The sequence below is a fragment of the Lepus europaeus genome, chromosome 5 (assembly GCF_033115175.1).
Source record: "Lepus europaeus isolate LE1 chromosome 5, mLepTim1.pri, whole genome shotgun sequence".
NCBI classification, from domain to species: domain Eukaryota; kingdom Metazoa; phylum Chordata; class Mammalia; order Lagomorpha; family Leporidae; genus Lepus; species Lepus europaeus.
In genome coordinates this window covers 15,554,989-15,574,224 of record NC_084831.1, presented here as the reverse complement: position 1 = coordinate 15,574,224, position 19,236 = coordinate 15,554,989, and the positions used below count along the sequence as shown (strand labels likewise).

The 19,236-nt window shown below is 55.0% G+C and overlaps 1 protein-coding gene across 1 annotated transcript; it reads right to left on the bottom strand.

Moving 5' to 3' along the window:
- Window positions 1-8,697: 8,697 nt before the first annotated feature.
- On the bottom strand, window positions 8,698-15,929 carry CELA3B (chymotrypsin like elastase 3B). The gene is made up of 8 exons (XM_062193150.1): window positions 15,890-15,929; window positions 13,865-13,947; window positions 12,242-12,339; window positions 11,980-12,114; window positions 10,480-10,616; window positions 10,071-10,213; window positions 9,352-9,504; window positions 8,698-8,715 (listed from the first exon to the last, which is right to left on the bottom strand). The coding sequence occupies exons 1-8, from the start codon at window positions 15,927-15,929 to the stop codon at window positions 8,698-8,700; spliced, it is 807 nt and encodes a 268-aa protein (XP_062049134.1).
- Window positions 15,930-19,236: the final 3,307 nt, after the last annotated feature.

Sequence of the window (19,236 nt, the reverse complement as noted above, 5' to 3'; positions counted from 1 at the left end):
CTTATGATAAAGCCCATCTGAGAGAGAGCACCGGGGGTCCAGTTATAGTTTATTCATTTTTTTTTTAAATATTGTGGTGTCTCCTTTTTTTTTTTTTTAAAGATTTACTTATTTATTTGAAAAATCAGAGTTACACAGAGAGAGGAGAGGGAGAGAGAGAGAGAGTGGTCTTCCATCTGATGGTTCACTCCCCAATAGTCTGCAATGGCCGGAGCTGCGCTGATCCGAAGCCAGGAGCCAGGAGCTTCTTCCAGGACTCCCACACAGGTGCAGGGGCCCAAGGACCTGGGCCATCTTCCACTGCTTTCCCAGGCCACAGCAGAGAGCTGGATCAGAAGTGGAGCAGCCAGGACATGAACTGGCGCCCATATGGGATGTCAGTGCTTCAGGCCAGGGCGTTAACCCACTGCACCACAGCGCCGGCCCCACAATTATAGTTTAATAAAGTCAGGTTTATTAACTTGAGCCAGCAGCAGAGACACTACACCAGAAAAAAAATGTGGCATGCACCAAAGATGATGAAGAAACAAGATTAATCACAGGAGCTGGGGAAGTGTGGGATTTAGGTGCCATCGAGTTGAAGCAGTGTGGATAGGCTGAAAGCAAGCCCAGCTGTGTGTAAATCGGCACTGCCTGCCTAGGGCTAAGAATTGGGCTCAAATTCCGGGTCCCCAGACAAGAAAACAAGGCCTTGTCCCCCAGGAACAGCAGTGGGCGCTGAATTTACATTTCTGTAAATGAGCTATGTGGTTTTCCTAGCTGCTGCAGACACTGAAATCTGTCTACTGGAGCAAATCAATATTTTCTTTTTTTTAATGGCAACTTTTTAATTTAATTTTATTTATTTTATTTTATTTATTTGAAAAACAGAGTTACAGAGAGAGGTAAACACAGAGAGAGAGGTCTACCATCCACTGCTTTGCTCCCCAGATGGCCGCAATGGCCAGAGCTGAGCTGAACCGAAGCCAGGAGCCAGGAGCTTCTTCTGGGTCTCCCAGATGGGTGCAGGAGCCCAAGGACTTGGGCTATCTTCCACTGCTTTCCCAGGTCACAGCAGAGAGCTGGATCGGAAGAGGAGCAGCCGGGAGTAGAACTGGCGCCCATATGGGATTCTGGTGCTTCAGGCCAGGGTGTTAACCCACTGCACCACAGCGCTGGCCCCCCAAAAATCTGTATTTTCTTCTTCTTGATGCTAATAGTTGCAGGCCAGAATGGGGACAGGCTGTGAGAGTTCGGGCAATGCTGCCAGTGACATAGAGAACGGCAGCCCACAGCCACTTGGCCACGACACATGGGTGTCAGTGTGTGGCCACAGGATGTTGCTGGAGTTCGTGCCGCCTGTGAGACAGGTTGGCACCTAGCACTGAGCCAACACTGCCAGAGTCCATGTGGCAAAATTAGGTTTCATTTCAGGCTTTGGCCTCAGGCTTTTCCATATTCAAACCAGCAATGCAGCTTGCCAACTCCACCTCGATGCTTACTGGGAGCGGGAGGAAGGCTAGAAGCCCTAGGGGGCGCAGGCCCCAAATACGGCTGAGGCACCAGAAAAGGCCCTGAGACATGAATCTCAGGCCCAGGCCCAGAGCCTCATCGGCCTTACTAGAGCCTTAAGTACAACAGTGCCCCCTAGAGGCCAGGAGTCCTAACTCAGCGGCGAAAAGACCCTGGAAAATATTTCGGGTCCCAGACAATTCATTCTATCTTTTTTTTTTTTTTTTTTTTTTGACAGGCAGAGTGGACAGTGAGAGAGAGAGAGACAGAGAGAAAGGTCTTCCTTTGCCGTTGGTTCACCCTCCAATGGCCGCCGCGGCCAGTGCGCTGCGGCCGGCGCACCGCGCTGATCCAATGGCAGGAGCCAGGTGCTTCTCCTGGTCTCCCATGGAGTGCAGGGCCCAAGTACTTGGGCCATCCTCCACTGCACTCCCGGGCCACAGCAGAGAGCTGGCCTGGAAGAGGGACAACCGGGACAGAATCCGGCGCCCCGACCGGGACTAGAACCCGGTGTGCCGGCGCCACAAGGCGGAGGATTAGCCTATTGAGCCGCGGCGCCGGCCAATTCATTCTATCTTCTGTCTGGGAAAACACCCCCCATCTAGATCAGCTTGCATGGAGCCCTGTAGCAGGCTAGGAGAGGAAAAACCACATGGGGGAGGAGGCAAAAGGGAGATCTTGGGATACCAAATGTGTCCTAATGCAAGGCCTTCGAGCCAGGTCCCTAAACACAGCCGGGCTTGTGGGGAGCTATGAATATTTTTTTCTTCTCAGGTTCTGCAGAGATGTTCAGCCATGGCTGATTCTACTCCATTCCTTCGGAATCACCGCTAAAGGCACAGTTTCAGAAACGCCATGAGGCCCCAGACACCCATGAGCCAGATGGCAAAAACAGCATTTCAGGTGTTAGAGGCGACCAGACAGCAGGCTCATAGGGTAGCAGCTGCTTTAAACGTTGTGCAGTGGCTCGGTCTCAGCCCAGCGGACATCCAGGCCTGGCAGGAAAGATCCCAGGAGAGGGTCAGGTGCAGAAGCTGAGACACAGGCCCAGGTGCTCCTCCGTGTAGGACACCTCTTGCCGTCCATGATTCCAGTGTCAGAAACGTGGCCGTTGTAAGCGGGCCTCTCCCCTCCTCTGAAGGAGGAAAGAGCCCCTGTCCCTCGTGGCCTTGCCTTAAGGCCGAGGGGCGTGAGGACTCGGGAGGCGTCCACAGCCTGGGCTTCTCATGTCAGGAGCCCCAGGGGTCACCAACATCGTAGGTAAGGTGTTCGTCTTTAATGGACATGGGAGTCAGTTTCCTAATGTCCTACACAGGACTCCTATCTCCAAAAATTGTATTATTATGAGTCGATGTTAACCTCGCGCTCACAGATCTGCTTTAGTGTGTCCAATAGAAGATGCCCTAATCTCACCAATTCTGGGTAATGTCTACAAGTCCATCTCTTTCCTTGAAAGAGATTTGCTTTCATCCCTAATTGCTCCTAAGTCTCAGTTGTTTGCTATGTTAATGAGCACAGAGGCAGACCCCAGCCTGGATGACCTTCCAGATGAAATAAGAGACAGAGTAGACCCTCAAGTCAGGGGTCAGGGGATACTTAGACAGGCTTCACATGCTGTGCCTGACAAAGGCCTCTTCAGAATCAGTAACCCACAAAACTGGAAGCTGGGTGGGGGCTCCAACCCTTCACTAGGAAGATTCTCAAAGCTGGCTCTGTGTCAGTCTACCTGTAATGCCCCAATTCTGCCTCCTTTAAAGTTAAATGGGGGGCCAGCACTGTGACGCAGTAGGCTAATCTTCCACCTGTGGCACTGGCATCCTATATAGGTGCCGTTCTAGTCCCGGCTGCTCCACTTCTGATCCAACTTTCTGCTATGGCCTGGGAAAACAGTAGAAGATGGTCCACGTGCTTGGGCCCTTGAACCCACTTGGGAGACCGGGGGAAGCTCCTGGCTCCTGGTTTTGGATTGGCACAGCTCTGGCCATTGTGGCCATTTGGGGAATGAACCAGCAGATGGAATACCTTTCTCCCTGTCTCGCCCTCTCACTATCTGTAACTCTACCTCTCAAATAAATAAACAATTTTTTTAAAAAAAGTTAAATGGAAAATATAGAACAGTTCGAGACCTAAGGACTATTAGTTATTCCACTTCACCCTATTCTACCAAGTCCTTAAATGACATTAACACAGAACCCTGAAGGCACCTCCTGGTACACAGTCCTAGACTTAAAAGATACTTCCTTCTTCACACCATTAAGCCCAGAATACCAGTATTTATTTGCCTTTGAATGTACTAATCCACACTCAAAAGTAACTCATACTTGGACAGTTCTTCCTCAAGTCTTCAAAACAGTTCTTATTTGTCCACACATTTGCAAAGGAACTCAGAGAGCTCCAGTTGAAGACTGGGGCCATCCTCCAAAATGCAGATTCTCATTTGTGGCCCATCCAAGGAGGACTTAGATGAAAATGCCTTCCAGGCCTCGGATTTTTTTGGAAAGCAGGGATACGGAGTTTCCCCAAAGTCCAAATTTCTAAACAGGAGGTAAACTGTTTAGGGAATTGTCTGATCCCAGAAAACCATGGCTTCTCACTGCAGAGTGTGGGAACTATAGTATGTGCAGGGCCACGGCAAAGAAACAGCTAGGTGCACTCCTAAGAATGGCCAGTTTTTGTAGAATATAGCTTCCAGGACTTGGGTAGATAGTCAAACTCTCATATCAGGCTTTAAAGGGCCCTGACACAGACCCACTTAATAGGACAGGGGAATGACGGGAGGCCGCCAGTGGATTAAAGAGCTGTTACCAGGAGCTCTGGCACTAAGAACTCCAAGCTTGGACAAGCTGTTCATTCTTGTAGCAGAGAAATAGGGAATAACTCTAGGTGTGTTCACTCAGAAATTGGGTCCACTTTCATGACCTGTGGCCTGCTTTACTCTTTTCTGAGATGTCTATATTGCAGGCACAACTACAGAGAGAGAAGGAGAGGCACAGAGAGAGATCTTCCATCTGGTGTTTGACTCCGCAGATGCCTGCAGTTACCAGGACTGGGTCAGGCAAACAGAGCCTTCATCTGGGTCCCCCATATCAAGCAGGGGCCCAAGCACTTGGTTCATCTTCTGCTGCTTTCTCACGACATTCGCAGGGAGCTGGATTGGAAGTGGAGCAGCTGGGACTCTAAAGGGTGCCCACGTGGGATGCACATGTCACAGGTGCAGTTTAACCTGCTATGCCATGACATGTCCCTTACTTTTCAGGCAACTAGACTCAGTGGCTGCGTGGTGGCCTGCATGCCTATGGGTAGTTGCTGCTATAGTGTTTTTAGTGGAAGAAACCACCAAGCTGACTTCAGACCAGCCACGTGAAATTCAAGCTTCGTGGGGCCGGCGCTGTGGCATAGCGGGTTAAGCCACCGCCTGCAGTGCTGGCATCCCATATGGTGCCGTTTCATGTCTCGGCTGCTTGAACCGGTGCCCATAAGGGATGCTGGCACTGCAGGCGCCGGCTTTACCCACTATGCCACAGTGCCAGCCCCTGCTCCACACTTATCCAGCTCTCTGCTATGGCCTAGAAAAGCAGTAGAAGATTGTCCAAGTGCTTGGGCCCTGCACCTGTGTGGAAGACTTGGTAGGGGCTCCTGGTTCCTGGCTTTGGATCAGCCCACCTCCTGCCATTGTGACCATTTAGGGAGTGAACCAGTGGATGAAAAACCTCGCTCTCTCTCTCTCTTTTCCTCTCTCTCTCTCTCTCTGCCTCTGTCCCTCTATAACTCTGAGATTCAAATAAATAAATAAATAAATCTTTAAAAAAAGATTCATACAACGCTCATTGGAGTTCCTGGGTTTAATACTTTGCTACGCTCCCGACTCCAGCTTCCTGCCAGTGCAGACCTTGGAAGGCAGCGGTGATGGCTCAAGTGACCGGGCTCCTGCCACCCATGGGGGAGACCTGGGTTGAGTTCTCAGCTTCCAGCTTCAACCACGACCATCCCCAACCATTGCAGGCATTTAGGGGTGGAGCCAGCAGGTGAGAAAGAAAGCTTGCACTCCGTGGGATTCCAAATCCCATTAAGTTGGCAGCTATCAATGCCATCTTACTAGTTAGAGTGATCAGTTTAAGTTCATAACTGATCATAAAGATAGGATTAAGTGTCAAAGGGCTCACATAAATAAAACCAAGTGTCTGCCAATAATAATAGATAGAATTAAAAAGGAGAGAACAATCCAACATGGGAAGCAGGACACACAGCAGTATTCCTGTGCTTGTCTCCATCATTTTTAAAAGGGAAGTGAAGGACTGGCATTGTGCCTTTTCAAAAAATTGTCTGTTGGCTTTTCATGATTTGGACAACAAAGGCAAAAGCTTGCTGGCAGTGACATTACTTGAAAATTAAGTTATTGGCTAGATGTTATCTAAAAGATTTGAACTGTTGACACCCGAAGATTCTTTAAAAGGAAAATTGAAATGTCGATTCAAGTGCTGGCGGCTCTGGTCAAGACTTCCTGACTCTCTGTTGCCCCGTGTGGTGAGAAGGGGACACAGCAGTTCCCAGCCCGCCCCGAGACTGGGTGGGAGGTCCACTGCCGGCCCACCTCCTGGCCACATCTCCCTGCCTTCATCCTGAAGCTATTTGGGAAAACCCTCCCAGGACCCATCTCTGGAAGAAGAGCTGCAGTGCGGGTAATGGCTGGAAGAGAGTTGTGTAGGAAAGATTGAGGCGCTAGGAGTGACTTTAGGAGAAGATTAGGGATCAATTCTTCATATGTTGAGGGCAGTGGTGAGAAAATACAGAACAGGGAAATGTAAGAAGTGTTGTTGGGACCTGCGCTGTGGCACAGCAGGTTAAAGCCTGGCCTGCTGTGTCAGCATCCCATATAGGCACCGCTTCTCCACTTCCAATCCAGTTTCCTGCTAAGGCCTGGGAAAGCAGTAGAAGGTGGTTCAAGTCCTTGGGTCCCTGTACCTGCATTGGAGACCTGGGGAAAGTGCCTGGCTCCTGCCTTTGGATCTGTTCAGCTCTGGCTATTGTGGCCATTTGGGAGTGGACCAGCAGAGGGAAGACCTCTCTCTCTCTCTCTCTCTCTCTGTGTGTGTGTGTGTGTAACTCTTTCAAATAAATAAAGTAAATAAATCTTTACAACAAAATGATGTTGATTCAGTCCCCTTTGGAGAGCGATGTGGCCACTGGTGCAGGTGAGAGGGCGCCGTCGCACTTCTTGGAGCTCTCACACAGGTGCACTGGACGCGCGTCCAAGGACACGGCGGAAGCACTGTCTAACCACAGGAGATGAGCCCTGCTCTCAGGGGGAAGAGAGAGAACTGGTGGTGTCCTACAAGGGGCACAAACCTGCAGCCGTGAGCTAGGGACAGGGAGAGACCCCAGACGCCTAAGGTCACAGGAAAGACAGCCCACTCCCCATGAAGCCAAGCTTATTCTAAAACCAGACCACCGTGGCATGTTGTTGTGGGTACTTAGACATGTGCCGAACATACACCCGTGTGGAAGGGAAGGATGACCCAGTCCTGTTTTATCAATCAGGATAGGGTAGGTCCATGCTCCCATAACAGACAACGCCCAAACCTTGATGGTGATGACTGAAGAATTTGGTCTCTGCTGTGCTACCCAGCCAGCAGGGGCCTGGGGAGGCTCCATGGCCTCACACCCTGGGTCCCAGCTGGTCCTCAGCCAGCAGACGACAGAGGGAATGACAGCTTGCAAATCACCCTGTCTGTCCAGCTCACCTTGGCCAAAGTAAGCCACCTGCCACCTGCCACCATGGACTTCAAGGGGGCAGGAAGAGCCATCTGATTCCATGCCCATGAGGAGGAGTGGTGACGCCTGGTGCACAGTCCCACGGCCACCACGCAAGGACCTCTGGGAAGAGCACCAAGGGGCTCCACGGCCACGATCACCATTATTTTGTAAATATGAAGGCAAATGTGATATTCGGCAATTCTGAAGGGCAGGTACCTACTGAGGCTTCAGCTATGATGTTTTCCACGTTGTGGCTGTTTACCTTTGCAAAAATGAAAACATAATTTTTATTTAAACTTTTCCTTAAGTTTGAGAGGCAGAGAAAGTGCGCATCCCCTGGTTCACTCCTCAAACACCCTGGATGGCTTGAGTTGGGCCAGTAGCCAAGAACAAAACCCAGGTCTCCCAGGTGAGCGGCAGATGCCCAGCAACTTGAGCCAGCGCTCCCTCCTAGGGTCTGCATTAGCGGGAAGGTGGTGTCGGGATCCAGAGCCGGGAACTGAATTCAGGCCTCTGATGCAACACTGGGCTGGGCTAAACACCTGCTCCCCTGGAAGGATAACGCCAGAGGAGGGAACAGTGGGACACACTAACACTGACAGTGATTGACGCGTGTCCTTGCTGGGCCGTGCTTCACTCTGGGGGGTTCAGGAGGAACAGGAGCTGCAGGGACTGGGCCGTGCGTGTTTCTTCCACCTGCACAGCAGAGGGCGCTCTCACCTCCATGACCCCTTGCTGTGCTCGGGCCTGTGTGCTGCCCTGCACCTGTGTCCCTGTACCTGTGCCTGGCTCCTCGCCCTGCAGCCCAGGGTCTCCCTCTCACCTCTGGACTCCCAGCCTGGAGCGTGCCAGGGGCAGGCAGCTGGTCAGTGTTCGCTGAAGGCCTCTGCCATGCTCACTTCTCGTTAACTAATGAACCCACCTGTCCCTCCCCCCCCCCCCGGAGCCCTCCTCTGAAATAAGGAATCAATGGTACTGAGTGCACGAATGACCACAGCCTTCCTCCTGCCAGCCAGTGGAGGCAGAACCCCTGGTCCTTCCACTCTGTCACCAGCCTCCCGAGAGGGTGCCGGCTCAGTCTCTCTGCAGATGTCACTGTGTTTTGTGCCTGCATGGAGAAGCCACTGCTCTCTGTGGGGCTCTACCCCGGGCTGACCTACTTGTCCCAGCTTGCCTGGTTCTGCCTCAGTTTCCACACTGGAAGTCCAGGTTCTGAACCCCCAGCCCCAGGCACACCAAGGGGGTCGGTCTCCCCATCACACTCCTTCTCCCAGGCCTCGTGTGGTCCTGGTCCTCCCAGGAGAGGGGCTCTGGTCTCATCTGCAAATCAGCTCTCAGGTTTAGGACCCGGCCAGGGGAGGTCACTGACGGACACAGACCCACTAGGACTTGAGAGAGCTCTTTATTCTTTACACAGGACGTGGGGTCAGCACGGGCAGCCGGGCCTTGGTCCTAGTTGTTTGCAATGGTCTGGGAAAAGACAGAAGAGTGGAGTGAGGGTGACAGGTTCTGGAGTCCGTGGAACTGGGGCAGCTCCCAGCCCCCACTCACCTCCGTGTGGCCCTGGGGGAGTGACTTGCCCTCTCTAATGGGAGTGGTGATCCCAGCACCCACCCTGTGGGGTCCTGATGAAACCATAACCAAGGCCCCATCCCAGTCCTGGGGCTCATCGACCCAGTCTATACGGTGCTCACTGCGGTCACCATGGACAACACTGACCCTCTCTGACCAGCCGTCCCCAGGTGACACTAAGGGGCTCAGCTCCCCCTGGCTCTCCCAGCCTTCACCATTATTGCTCATTTCCCGTCTCCCCCAGCAGGGGGCGCCGTGGCCCTCTGTGCTCTGTGACAAGTAAGGACCAGACCAGAGCACACCCCTGAGAAGCCCTCCCTGAGTTAGGAGGTGCAAACTCCACCCAGAGCCTGCGAATTCCTGGAGCCACACAGGGCAGAGCTCATCCCCTGCCCTCTGCAATGTCCCCAAGGCCCCGCCCCCACTGCCCTCCTGGGACCCCTGCAGCCCCTCCCAGGATTTGCCCCTCCCCCTGTGCCCCAGCCCTCTCAGGACAGCCCCCACCCTGCAGCCCTCAGGCTGCCCTGTCCTCACCTCCTCGATCCAGGGAATGAAGGCCGACACTCGGGTGAACACCGTGGGCTTCTTGAGGGCGTTGCAACCGAGGGAGGAGACGAAGCTGGCCACACCGTGCACCTGCCAGGAGCCATCTGCTGCGGGGCAGTTGAGGGGTCCCCCAGAGTCACCCTGCAACAGTGAGAGGAGGTGGGGGCTGAGCCGCGTCTGAGGGTCAGGAATGGATCCTGAACTTGGGGACTGCAGACCACACCCTCAGTGTTGACCTTGAGCCTCAGGGCTCCTCTGTGCCGGGGAGCAGGGTCTGTCCCACAGGAGCTGCTGGGGATGAGCTGGGACAGAGCTGACCTCAGCACCACACCTGCAGAGAAGAAGCCCCGGGAGACGCCGGCTCCCACTGCCAGTGGCACAGTCATGGACGTGATGCTCACGCGCGCCTCTAACACAACGGCTCAGATCCCTTCAGAACACAGCGTGGGTGACTTGGGAGGTCCTGGTGCCAGTGCCCCCTTCTGTGCTGCCAGGCCGCCTGAGCCCTAGGAGGGATGGTGGCCGCCCCAGGTCAGGCGAGCCTGGGGCTGGGGCCAGGGTCAGGGCTGTCTGCGTGGCGCTGACCTCCCCCACGTCCTGCCTGGCCTGGAGTCTGACTGGCCAGCAGAAGAGACCCCTCCTTTGCCCCCTTGGGGATGGCCGGAGGACCTGGCCCTGTACGCCTGGCGTGGTGGGAGCTGACTCACGTTGCAGCCAGAGACGATGTCCCCACCGGCGCACACCATGGTCTCCTTCACGGTGAAGCCCCACCAGTCCCAGCGGGAGCAGTGTGCATAGTCCACCACGGGCAGCAGCGCTTCCTGGAGCTTGTCTGGGAGTGGCCCGCCAGCTGTGGGGACAGAGAGCAATGAGCCGGTGGCCCGAGGGACAGGACTAGGGGCCTGGAGGTGGGGCGTTGCAGGCACACATTGCATCCTGGCCTGATGGAGACCCTCCTTCCACTAATCCCACCATCCTGGTGCCTTGTGCACCTCTACGTCCCTAGACCTAACCCTCAGGAGACCCCCCCCCCCGAGATGCTCAGAAGGAGAAAAGCCCAAAGACCATGTGCTCACTGCCCCCAGGCCTTTGCACCATTCCCTGGTCAGCACATACTGGAGAGACGGCCCCAGCCGCTAATGTAGCAGGGTGCTTCGTTGGGCAGGATGTCCCCCGCGGGAGGGAGCTGGGCCAGCTGGACTTCAGGGGTCAGCTCCACGCTGCGCGACAGCTTGATGAGGGCGAGGTCATTGCTGCAGGGAGGGAAGAGTCACGCGGAGCCTGGGCCTCCCCCTGGACCAGGTCCACCCGGGGCCTCTTTTCTGGGTGTTCACCTCACAGGGACCCCCACTGCTCCTCTGCCCCCCAGCTCCCCTCCTGCCGCTTCAGCCCATGCCCTCAGCCTTCAACATTATCCTCCATGGCCACCTGTGGTCCCATGCTCCGGCTGCATCAGAACACCCCGGAATGCGTGAAACACAGTTTGGGGGCAAGCATTTGGGGCCATCTGCCACACTTACATTTCATCTGGGAGTGCCAGGGTCTAGCTCCTGGCTCCACTCCTACTCCAGCTTCCTGCTAATGCGCATCTTGGGGGCAGCAGCTGAAGGCTCAAGAGCTTGCGCTACTAACACGCACTTGGAAGGTCCAGGCACAGCCCCAGGATCCTGACTTTGGCCTGGCCCAGCCTTGGCAGTTGTGGGCACTGGGGGAGGGAACTAGCAGATGGAAGACTAGCAGATAGAAGATCTCGATCTCTCTCTCTCTCTCTCTCTCCTTTCTGAATAAGTAAAAATTTTTAAAGCCACACAGAATTCTGGAGCTCACCCCGGGCTTTCTGAGGCTGTGGCCTGGCGGATGGCTGAGATCTGAAGTTCTAACAGGGTCCCAGGGGCTGCTGGTGCTGCCACTACTCAGACCACACCTTGGAAACCACTGCTCTACTTGCTATCAAGAAAGACATTTGCCTGGGTCTCCTGGTCTGTCTACGGCCCCAGGAGCCCCGCCAGGATGGGCCAGGGTCTCCATCACTGACCTGCACGGTGGCCCCTCCCTCCTGCACTGTGGTTCCCAGGGTTCCGCCCCCTCCCGTGCTCCTCTCACAGAAAAGGCTGAGCCACCCAGACACACAGGTGAGCACACAGGTGAGGCTGAGCAGGGCCTCCCCGCCCATCACCACCACCAGGAAGCCCTGCTGCAGGTCACCCTCTGACCAAGGGGAAACTGAGGCCCAGGCAGGACAGACGCCCAGGCCACTCAGGGAGTGACTGCCAGGGCCTGACTCTCTGCCCAGTGCTCCTCCTTCGTCCCCAGGGCCAGAACCCAGCTGTGCCGGATGGACCTGTGCTGACCACAGGAAACCTTGGACTTGGGGCAGGTGCCCGAGGGGTCCTGGGCTGCAGAGCCCCGGAGCCCAGCAGCCGTGGGGGGCTTCCTGCCTCTCCCTGGCCCTGGTGTCCCCTCTGCAGGGAGGGAGGTTGGTGCTGAGGTCTCAGTGTGTGGGGGCTGGGCCTGGGCTGCCTACCCTCCGCGCTGTCCCTGAAGTCCCCTAGATGCAGCTGGGGGTCACAGAGGGATGAGCACAGGAGCCCGGGCCCCAGCTGGGAGCTCACTCACCCGCAGGCCACACAATAGGAGTTCCATTTTGGGTGCACGAAGAGGTCCCCAGCATTGATGGGGATCACCTGCTCGGGTCCCTCCGTCACTGCCCGGTCGTACTCGCCCAGCACCACCTGGTACGTCCGGGAGCTCCTGCCGGTGGACTGGACGTCATTTGGGCCTCACTGCCAAGCCCCCATAGCCACCCACTGGCCCGGGCGGCCTGGGTCCGGCACAGAGACAAAGACCGGGGCAGGGAGGGCTCAGCAGGGGAACTCACGAGATGCAGTGGCCGGCAGTCAGGACCCAGTCAGGGCTGATGAGGCTCCCGCCGCACGTGTGGTGGAAGGCCCCGTCCCTCTCATACTGCAGGGAGACCTGGGGGCCCAGGAAGAGTCTGAGAGGCCCAGGCGCACAGTGAGGACTGCTGTGTAGGTTGTGCACTGCACAACCAAGGGGGCGCCATTCTGAGAAACAGTGGCCCCTGATGAGACATGCAGTGCCATGTGGTCCCCCCGAGGACTCCAACGTTCCCTGCCTTCTGGGGCTTCCCCAAACCTTCAGTCTGCTGGGAGCTCCCAACCCTCTGGCCTCTCAGACCCCCCCCCCCCCCCCCCCCGTTCTCTGCCCCTCTGCCCTGCAGGCCTCTCGGGTCCCCTGAGGCTCCACTCCCCCGAGTCCTCTCCTCCCTCCCCGTCCCCTGCTTATTCAGGGTTTCCCGATCTCCCTGGAGACCAAGGTTGACAGCTGTGGCCCCCGGCCCCGTGCGCCCATGGTCTGTGCTGGACGTAAGCGTTCACGCACACAGGCCGCTCGCGCACACACGGACGCTCTCTGGCTGCTTTCCTGCTGCGATGGCGGGGCTGAGTCCCTGCTGGAGAAACCACGTGGCCGACACGGCTGCGGCACCCGCTCTCTGCCCCTCACAGAACACGCCGCTGACCCTGCCCCATGGAATGTTCTGGGCTAAGGAGCGGTTCTCCTCTCTGCTGTCCACGGTGGGAACCACTGGCCCCAGGTGGCTCAAGAACACTTGGGATGTGGCTAGCACTGAAGAACTGAAAGTACATTACTTGATTTAATTAATTTACATTTGCATAGCCCCGTGTGGCTAATGGCAGCTCTGCTCCACAGCACAGCAAGCTTTGGGCTCGGTGCCGCCTTCTCGGCCCTGATGAGACTCCCCACTCCCGGCTGCTCCCGACCTTAGGGCCTGTCCTGTGATCCAAGGCTCTGGCAATCACTGCCCCGGACTCTGCCTCCCTGACACAGGGCCTGGCTTCCTCTCTCACTGCACCAACCCCTTGTGTACAGCCTTCCCCTGGCCCCAGTTTGAGCTTTTAAGTGCAAACAGCCCAGTGAGAGTTGCAGATGGAACAGGCAAAACCTCCATGTGAAGCCAACTGTTCCAAGGCTCCCGGCCCTGGGCAGCTGAAGTGGGGACAGGAAAGGAAGCTGTGGGGTCAGGACCAGAGGCCTTGCAATCAGAATTAGTGTCCAGGGGCCAGCACTGTGGCATAGTGGATGGGGCTGCCCCCTGCAGTGCTGGCATCCCATATGGGTGCCGGTTTGAGTCCCGGCTGCTCCACTTCAGATCCAGTTCTCTGCTGTGGCCTGGGAAAGCAGTAGAAGATGGCCCAAGTCCTTGGGCCCCTGCACCCGTGTGGGAGACCCAGAGGAAGCTCCTGGCTCTGGATCAGCATAGCTCCAGCCATTGCAGCCATCTGGGGAGTGAACCAGTAGATGGAAGACTTCTCTCTCTCTCTCTCTCTCTCTCTCTCTCTCTCTCTCTCTCTGCCTCTGCCTCTCTGTAACTCTGCCTTTAAGTAAAAATAAATAAATCTAAAAAAAAAAAAAACTCAGCGCCCAGAGTGGGAATCAGAGCCGCTGGCGCCACTCTCACCTGCCAGGGCCAGCTGTAGGGGACCGCGTCCTCACCGTTGACCACGCGGCTGGAGGGGGGGGAAGGTTGGCCAGAGCCCGAGGCTGGAGAGGAGAGAGGGGAGATGAGGGGCACAGTCACCCAGGGTCCCCAGCAGGAAAGGGGGGCAGGTCCCAGCCCTAGCTGTGCACAAACGGGCTGTGTGAGCCGTGCAGGCCCCTTTTGCTCTCTGACCCTCGGTAGCCGCCTGTGAACAGTGAGCACTGGGATTACAGCAGGGGCTCCCAGAGTCCCAGGATGGAGATAAAAACGCAGCCTCCATCAGTGGGAGCACTGAAGAGGTTGACACTTAAAACACTGCCAGGGGTTTGGCATTGTGGGGTAGCAGTAAAACCACCACTTGTGATGCCAGCGTTCTATATGGGCACCAGCTTGTGTCCCTGCTGCTCCACTTCTGATCTAACTCCCTGCTAACGGCCTGGAAAAGCAGCAGAAGATGGCCCAAGTGTTTGGGCCCCTATCACCCATACGGGAGACCCAGATGAAGCTCCCAGCCCCCTGGCTTCAGCCTGACCCAGCTCCGGCCATTGCAACAATTTGAGGAGTGAACCAGTACTTAGAAGACCTCTCTCTCTCTGTCTCTCCCTCTCTCTCAGTAACTCTGAGTTTCAAAATAAATAAATAAATTTTTAAACTGTGCCTGCCCCCAGTAAGCCCTCCCTCTCACAGTGATGGCCACTCTCACAGAGGGGGAGGCTTTGGGGTAGGCATTTGGTGCCATGGTCAAGATGTCCATTGAGACACACGCAGCCCACATCCGATGACTGGCTTGAGTTCCGGATTCACTCGCTATTCCAAATTACTGCCGAGGGGCACCCAAGAGGCAGCTGCTAACTCAAGTACCTGGGTCCACTGGCTTCTGGCTTCAGCCTGGCTGGTGCAGGCATTTGGGGAGTGAACCAGAGGACAGGAGATTTCTCTCTCTCTCTCTCTCTCTCTTTCAAATAAATAAAAATAAATCTTTAAAAAAAAAAAAAAAGAGTGGCAGCTTTGAAGAAAGACTGCCTAGGCTTGGAAGTGCAGTGCAGCCCCTTGTTCCAGGGTGAGCTACTTCTCAGAGCATCAGTTTCCCTATCTGTAAAACAGGGACAATGATAGTACTGACATCATGGAGCAGTGAGAAGATTACGGATGAATTTAAGAAAGAAGTCTTGGGGCCAGCACTGTGGCACAGCGGGTTAGTGCCCTGGCCTGAAGTGCCAGCATCCTATATGGGCACCGGATCGAGACCTGGCTGCTCCACTTCTGATCCAGCTCTCTGCTGTGGCCTGGGAAAGCAGTAGGAGATGGCCCAAGTCCTTGGACCCCTGCACCTGTGTGGGTGCAGCCAGGAGGAGGCTCCTGGCTCCTGGCTTTGGATCAGCGCAGCTCCAGCCATTGCAGCCAATTGGGGAGTGAACCATCAGATGGAAGACCTCTCTCTCTCTCTCTCTCTCTCTCTGCTTTTCCTCTCTCTGTGTAACTCTGACTTTCAAATAAATAAATAAATCTTTAAAAAAAAGAGTCAGCATTCTATCTACAACATAGAAAGCACTCAATGTCATCTGTTACCATGATTTGTCAGTCAAGGGAGGCTGCTCAGAGGAGGTGGGCCTGAGAGACCAGGACAAGGCTGGACCACAGGCCATGGAGCCGAGTGAGGGGAGCATGAGAGGAGAATAGGAGCATTCAGCAGGGAGTGGAAATCCCACGCAGTCTGAGCACAGAGCCAGACTCTTCACCACCCAGCTGTGTTCACTGCCCCCACCAAGGTCGCCCTCCCCAGCCCTGGGTGCTGCTCCCAGTCCTCCTGAGCTGCCCCATCCCCTGCTTCCCCTCCCCCTCCTCCCCAGCACCAAGCTAAAGCCCCCACTGTCGTGCCCCAGGAATGAGCTGAGACCCCTCCTATGGAGCAGGGGCTGGGGACCACAGGACCCAGGGTGGGAAGCAGATCTCAGGGCTCCTGGCCCAGGCAGCACAGGGCACAGACGCGGGCTGGGTTCTTACCAAGGGCCACAAGCAGGAGGGCGCTCAGCAGCCGGAGCATCGCGAGTTTGGAGATTATGGGAACCAGAGAGAGAGCCTGGGCTCTAATATAGGGCAGAGGCAGGCAGAGGGGGCTGGACTGGGCCCCAGTCCCAGCACAGGTGGTAGAGCACCCAGTTTCCCATGGCCCAAGGCCACAGCTCCCAGCACTGCCAATGGAAGTAGCCAGGGTTCCCAACACCCTGGGGCTGCACAGGTGGCCCTGGCCGGACAACTGATAAGGAGAGCAGGATGGGAGTTTGCATCAGAATGTTCCACGTCCTTCAGGAAAGAACTCAGACACTGCAACACTGAAGCCTGGACCTGGACCCAGAACTGGACTCCTGTCCTGCCCCTCCGCCTCCCGGCTCGGAGCCCTTCCGTTCTCTGCGTCTCAGGTCCCCTGTCTCTAACATGGGATCGACATTCCTATCCATCTCAAAAGAGAGATCTCGTTGAGCCCTTCTCTCTGCAGATCCAGCACCGCTCTGGGGCTGCAGCCGAGCACAGTGTGTGGTCCTGCAGCTTGAGTCCAGTCGGGGAGTCAACGAGGAACCCACAGACCTCAGCAAAGGCCGTGTCCAGTCGTGGGGATGGGTGCCACATAGCTGAAGCGTGGGTGGCTGGGGTAGGAGTGGGAGCAGGTCATGTCGGGGGAGGCCAGGGAGAGTGATGTTTGGGCTGAGTGGGCCGTATGTCCCTAAAGGAAACCTAAAAGCCAGCTAAGGGAGGGGCGGTTGTTTGGCACAGTAGTCACGACACCACTCGGGATGCCTGCGTGCTGGGTTTGAGTCCCAGAGCTGCTCCTGACTCCAGCTTCCTGCTAACCGCACCTTGAGAGGCAGCTGATGATGGCTCAACTACTTAGGTCCATGTAGCCCACATAGGCGACTCATGTTCAGTTCTTTTTTTTAAAAAAAAAAAAAATTTATTTATTTGAAAGCAGAGTTACAGAGAGGCAGAGGCAGAGAGAGAGAGGTCTTCCATCTGCTGGTTCACTCCCCAAATTGTTGCAATGGCCGCAGCTATGCCAATCCAAAGCCAGGAGCCAGGAGCTTCTTCCGGGCCTCCCACGCAGGTGCAGGGACCCAAGCACTCAGGCCATCTTCTGTTGCTTTCCCAGGCCATAGCAGAGAGCTAGATGGGAAGTGGAGCAGCCGGACTCACACCAGCACCCATATGGGATGCTGGCACTACAAACAGTGGCCCTACCCACAGTGTCGGCCCCTCATATTGGGTTCTTGATGGCCAGTTTTGCCCTGGCTCAGTCCCAGCTGTTGTGGTCATTTAGGAGAATGAACCAGTGGGTGGAAGGTCTCTCTCTGTCTCTGTCCCTCTGCCTTTCAAATACAATGAAAGTACATTTGTAAGAAATGCCAGCCAAGGCAAGCCCTGAGGGGAACATACTTCACGGGAAAAGATGGCAAGTACAAAGCTCTGGAGACTAGAGTGGACTTGGCCTGTTCAAAGAAGGACGCCAGAGTGCTTGGAGGTTGGTAGTCCAAGAGGAGCATGGAGGGAGGGAAGGTCAAAACAGAGCTGAGTGGTGGAGCTGGACTCCCAGTTGACTCCCCAGCCCCACTCCGCCATCATCTGTGAGCGTCTCTCGCACCAGGGCCCTAAGGGAGGTGGAAGAGAATGTCCACAGGGGCCCCTTTCTCAGTCCTCAAAAGCAGGGACTTGGGGGTCACAGATGGCAGAGTAGGGAGGGCGCTTCCTGCTCTAGTCTAGGGGAAGATGGTTTTTAAAAAGTGGAGAGAGTGCAATCTCAGGGAAGAATTAGAGAGAAAACTCCACCCAAATTAGAGGGACACTAATGGACACTGTGGACCTACGAGGAGGGTGGGGACGTGCACAGCCCAGGACCCCAGCAGCCGAGAGCCTCAGCACCAGCTTTGGAGTGAGGTGAGACCAGACTGCACCAGCCCAGGCCACTGGTGATAAAGTTGCAGGAAGAGCCTGGCTGGAGTCCGGCTTGGAGCCCTGTGGGGGAACAGTGTACATGCAGATCTAGAGGGGAAAAAAGGGCACGTTTCTCTCTCCCTGACCACTCACCAGCATCCTGTAACAAGCCAAGAGAGGGTGGGCCCCATTCTGGACATACGTAACAGCTGCTCCAGCTCCTGTCCAAACGGCCAGCAAGCAGCCAAGAGGAGAAGCCTGAGTCTGCCTGGGAGAACTGACAGGGACCTGGGTCCTCATGACTGTGGGAGCCTTGTGTGCTGGGACTGTGGAAACACTGTGGCTGCGTGGGAGGACACAGGGTGTGGCTGGGAAACTGGGCAGTCACTGTGGTGGCTCCACATGCTTGGGGCTCCCTGATTCCCTGGTCAGGGTCATTGCTGTGGGGTTCATGCACAGATCCTTTGTGTGGTTCTTGTGGCAGTGCAAATGAAGATTATATCCACTGGGGGGAGCAACCAGGCATTGGTCTCCTTTGAGGAGAGGAGGTGAACATGAGACTACGCCAACAGAGCAGATAATTCCTCTTCTCTGATTAAGAGAGAGAGAGAGAGAGAGAGAGAGAGAGAGAGAAACTCCCCTCACCCTGGAGCACTACACAGAGTTCCCGGACCACAGCAGGCACACACCTGTGGGTATTCAATGAAAGAACGGACACTCCACTAAACCACAGAGGCATAGTCCAAAGATAAAAGCTATCGGGGGGGGGGGGGGGGACAACAACAAGTTTCTCTGCAAATGCCTAATAATAATCAAGAAACAAGAATGAGGAAGACAACATGATGCCCCCCCCCAAAGAACACAACACTTCAATACTAGAATGTGAAGATGAAGGGATTGAAGAAATGCCAGAAACAGAATTCAAAAAATTGATCATTGGATTACTTAGAAGTGATCAGAAACAAATCCGTGACCTAAAGAAATCTACATATGACATGAATGAAAAATTTTCCCATGAAATTGAGATTTTAAAGAGATATCAAAACAAGATATTGGAAGTGAAGAATTCAATAGAACAAATAAAAAGTGCAGTGGAAAGCCTTAAGAGCAGACTCGGTGAGGCAGAAGAAATAATATCCGAGTTAGAAGACAAATCTCTGGAAATTTTACAGTCAGAGAGGAAAAAGAAATTTAAAAACTAAAAAACAGTGTTGCAGGTCTATGGGATATATCACATGACCCAACATATGGGTCTTAGGAGTTCCTGAAGGTGTGGAAAGAAAGAATGGATTAGAAGGCCGTTTTAGGGAGATAATTACAGAAGACTTCCCTAATTTGGAGAATTCTATGTACAGGAAGCACATAGAACTCCTCATAGACATGACCAGAAAAGATCTTCACCACGACACATGGGAGTCAAACTCTCC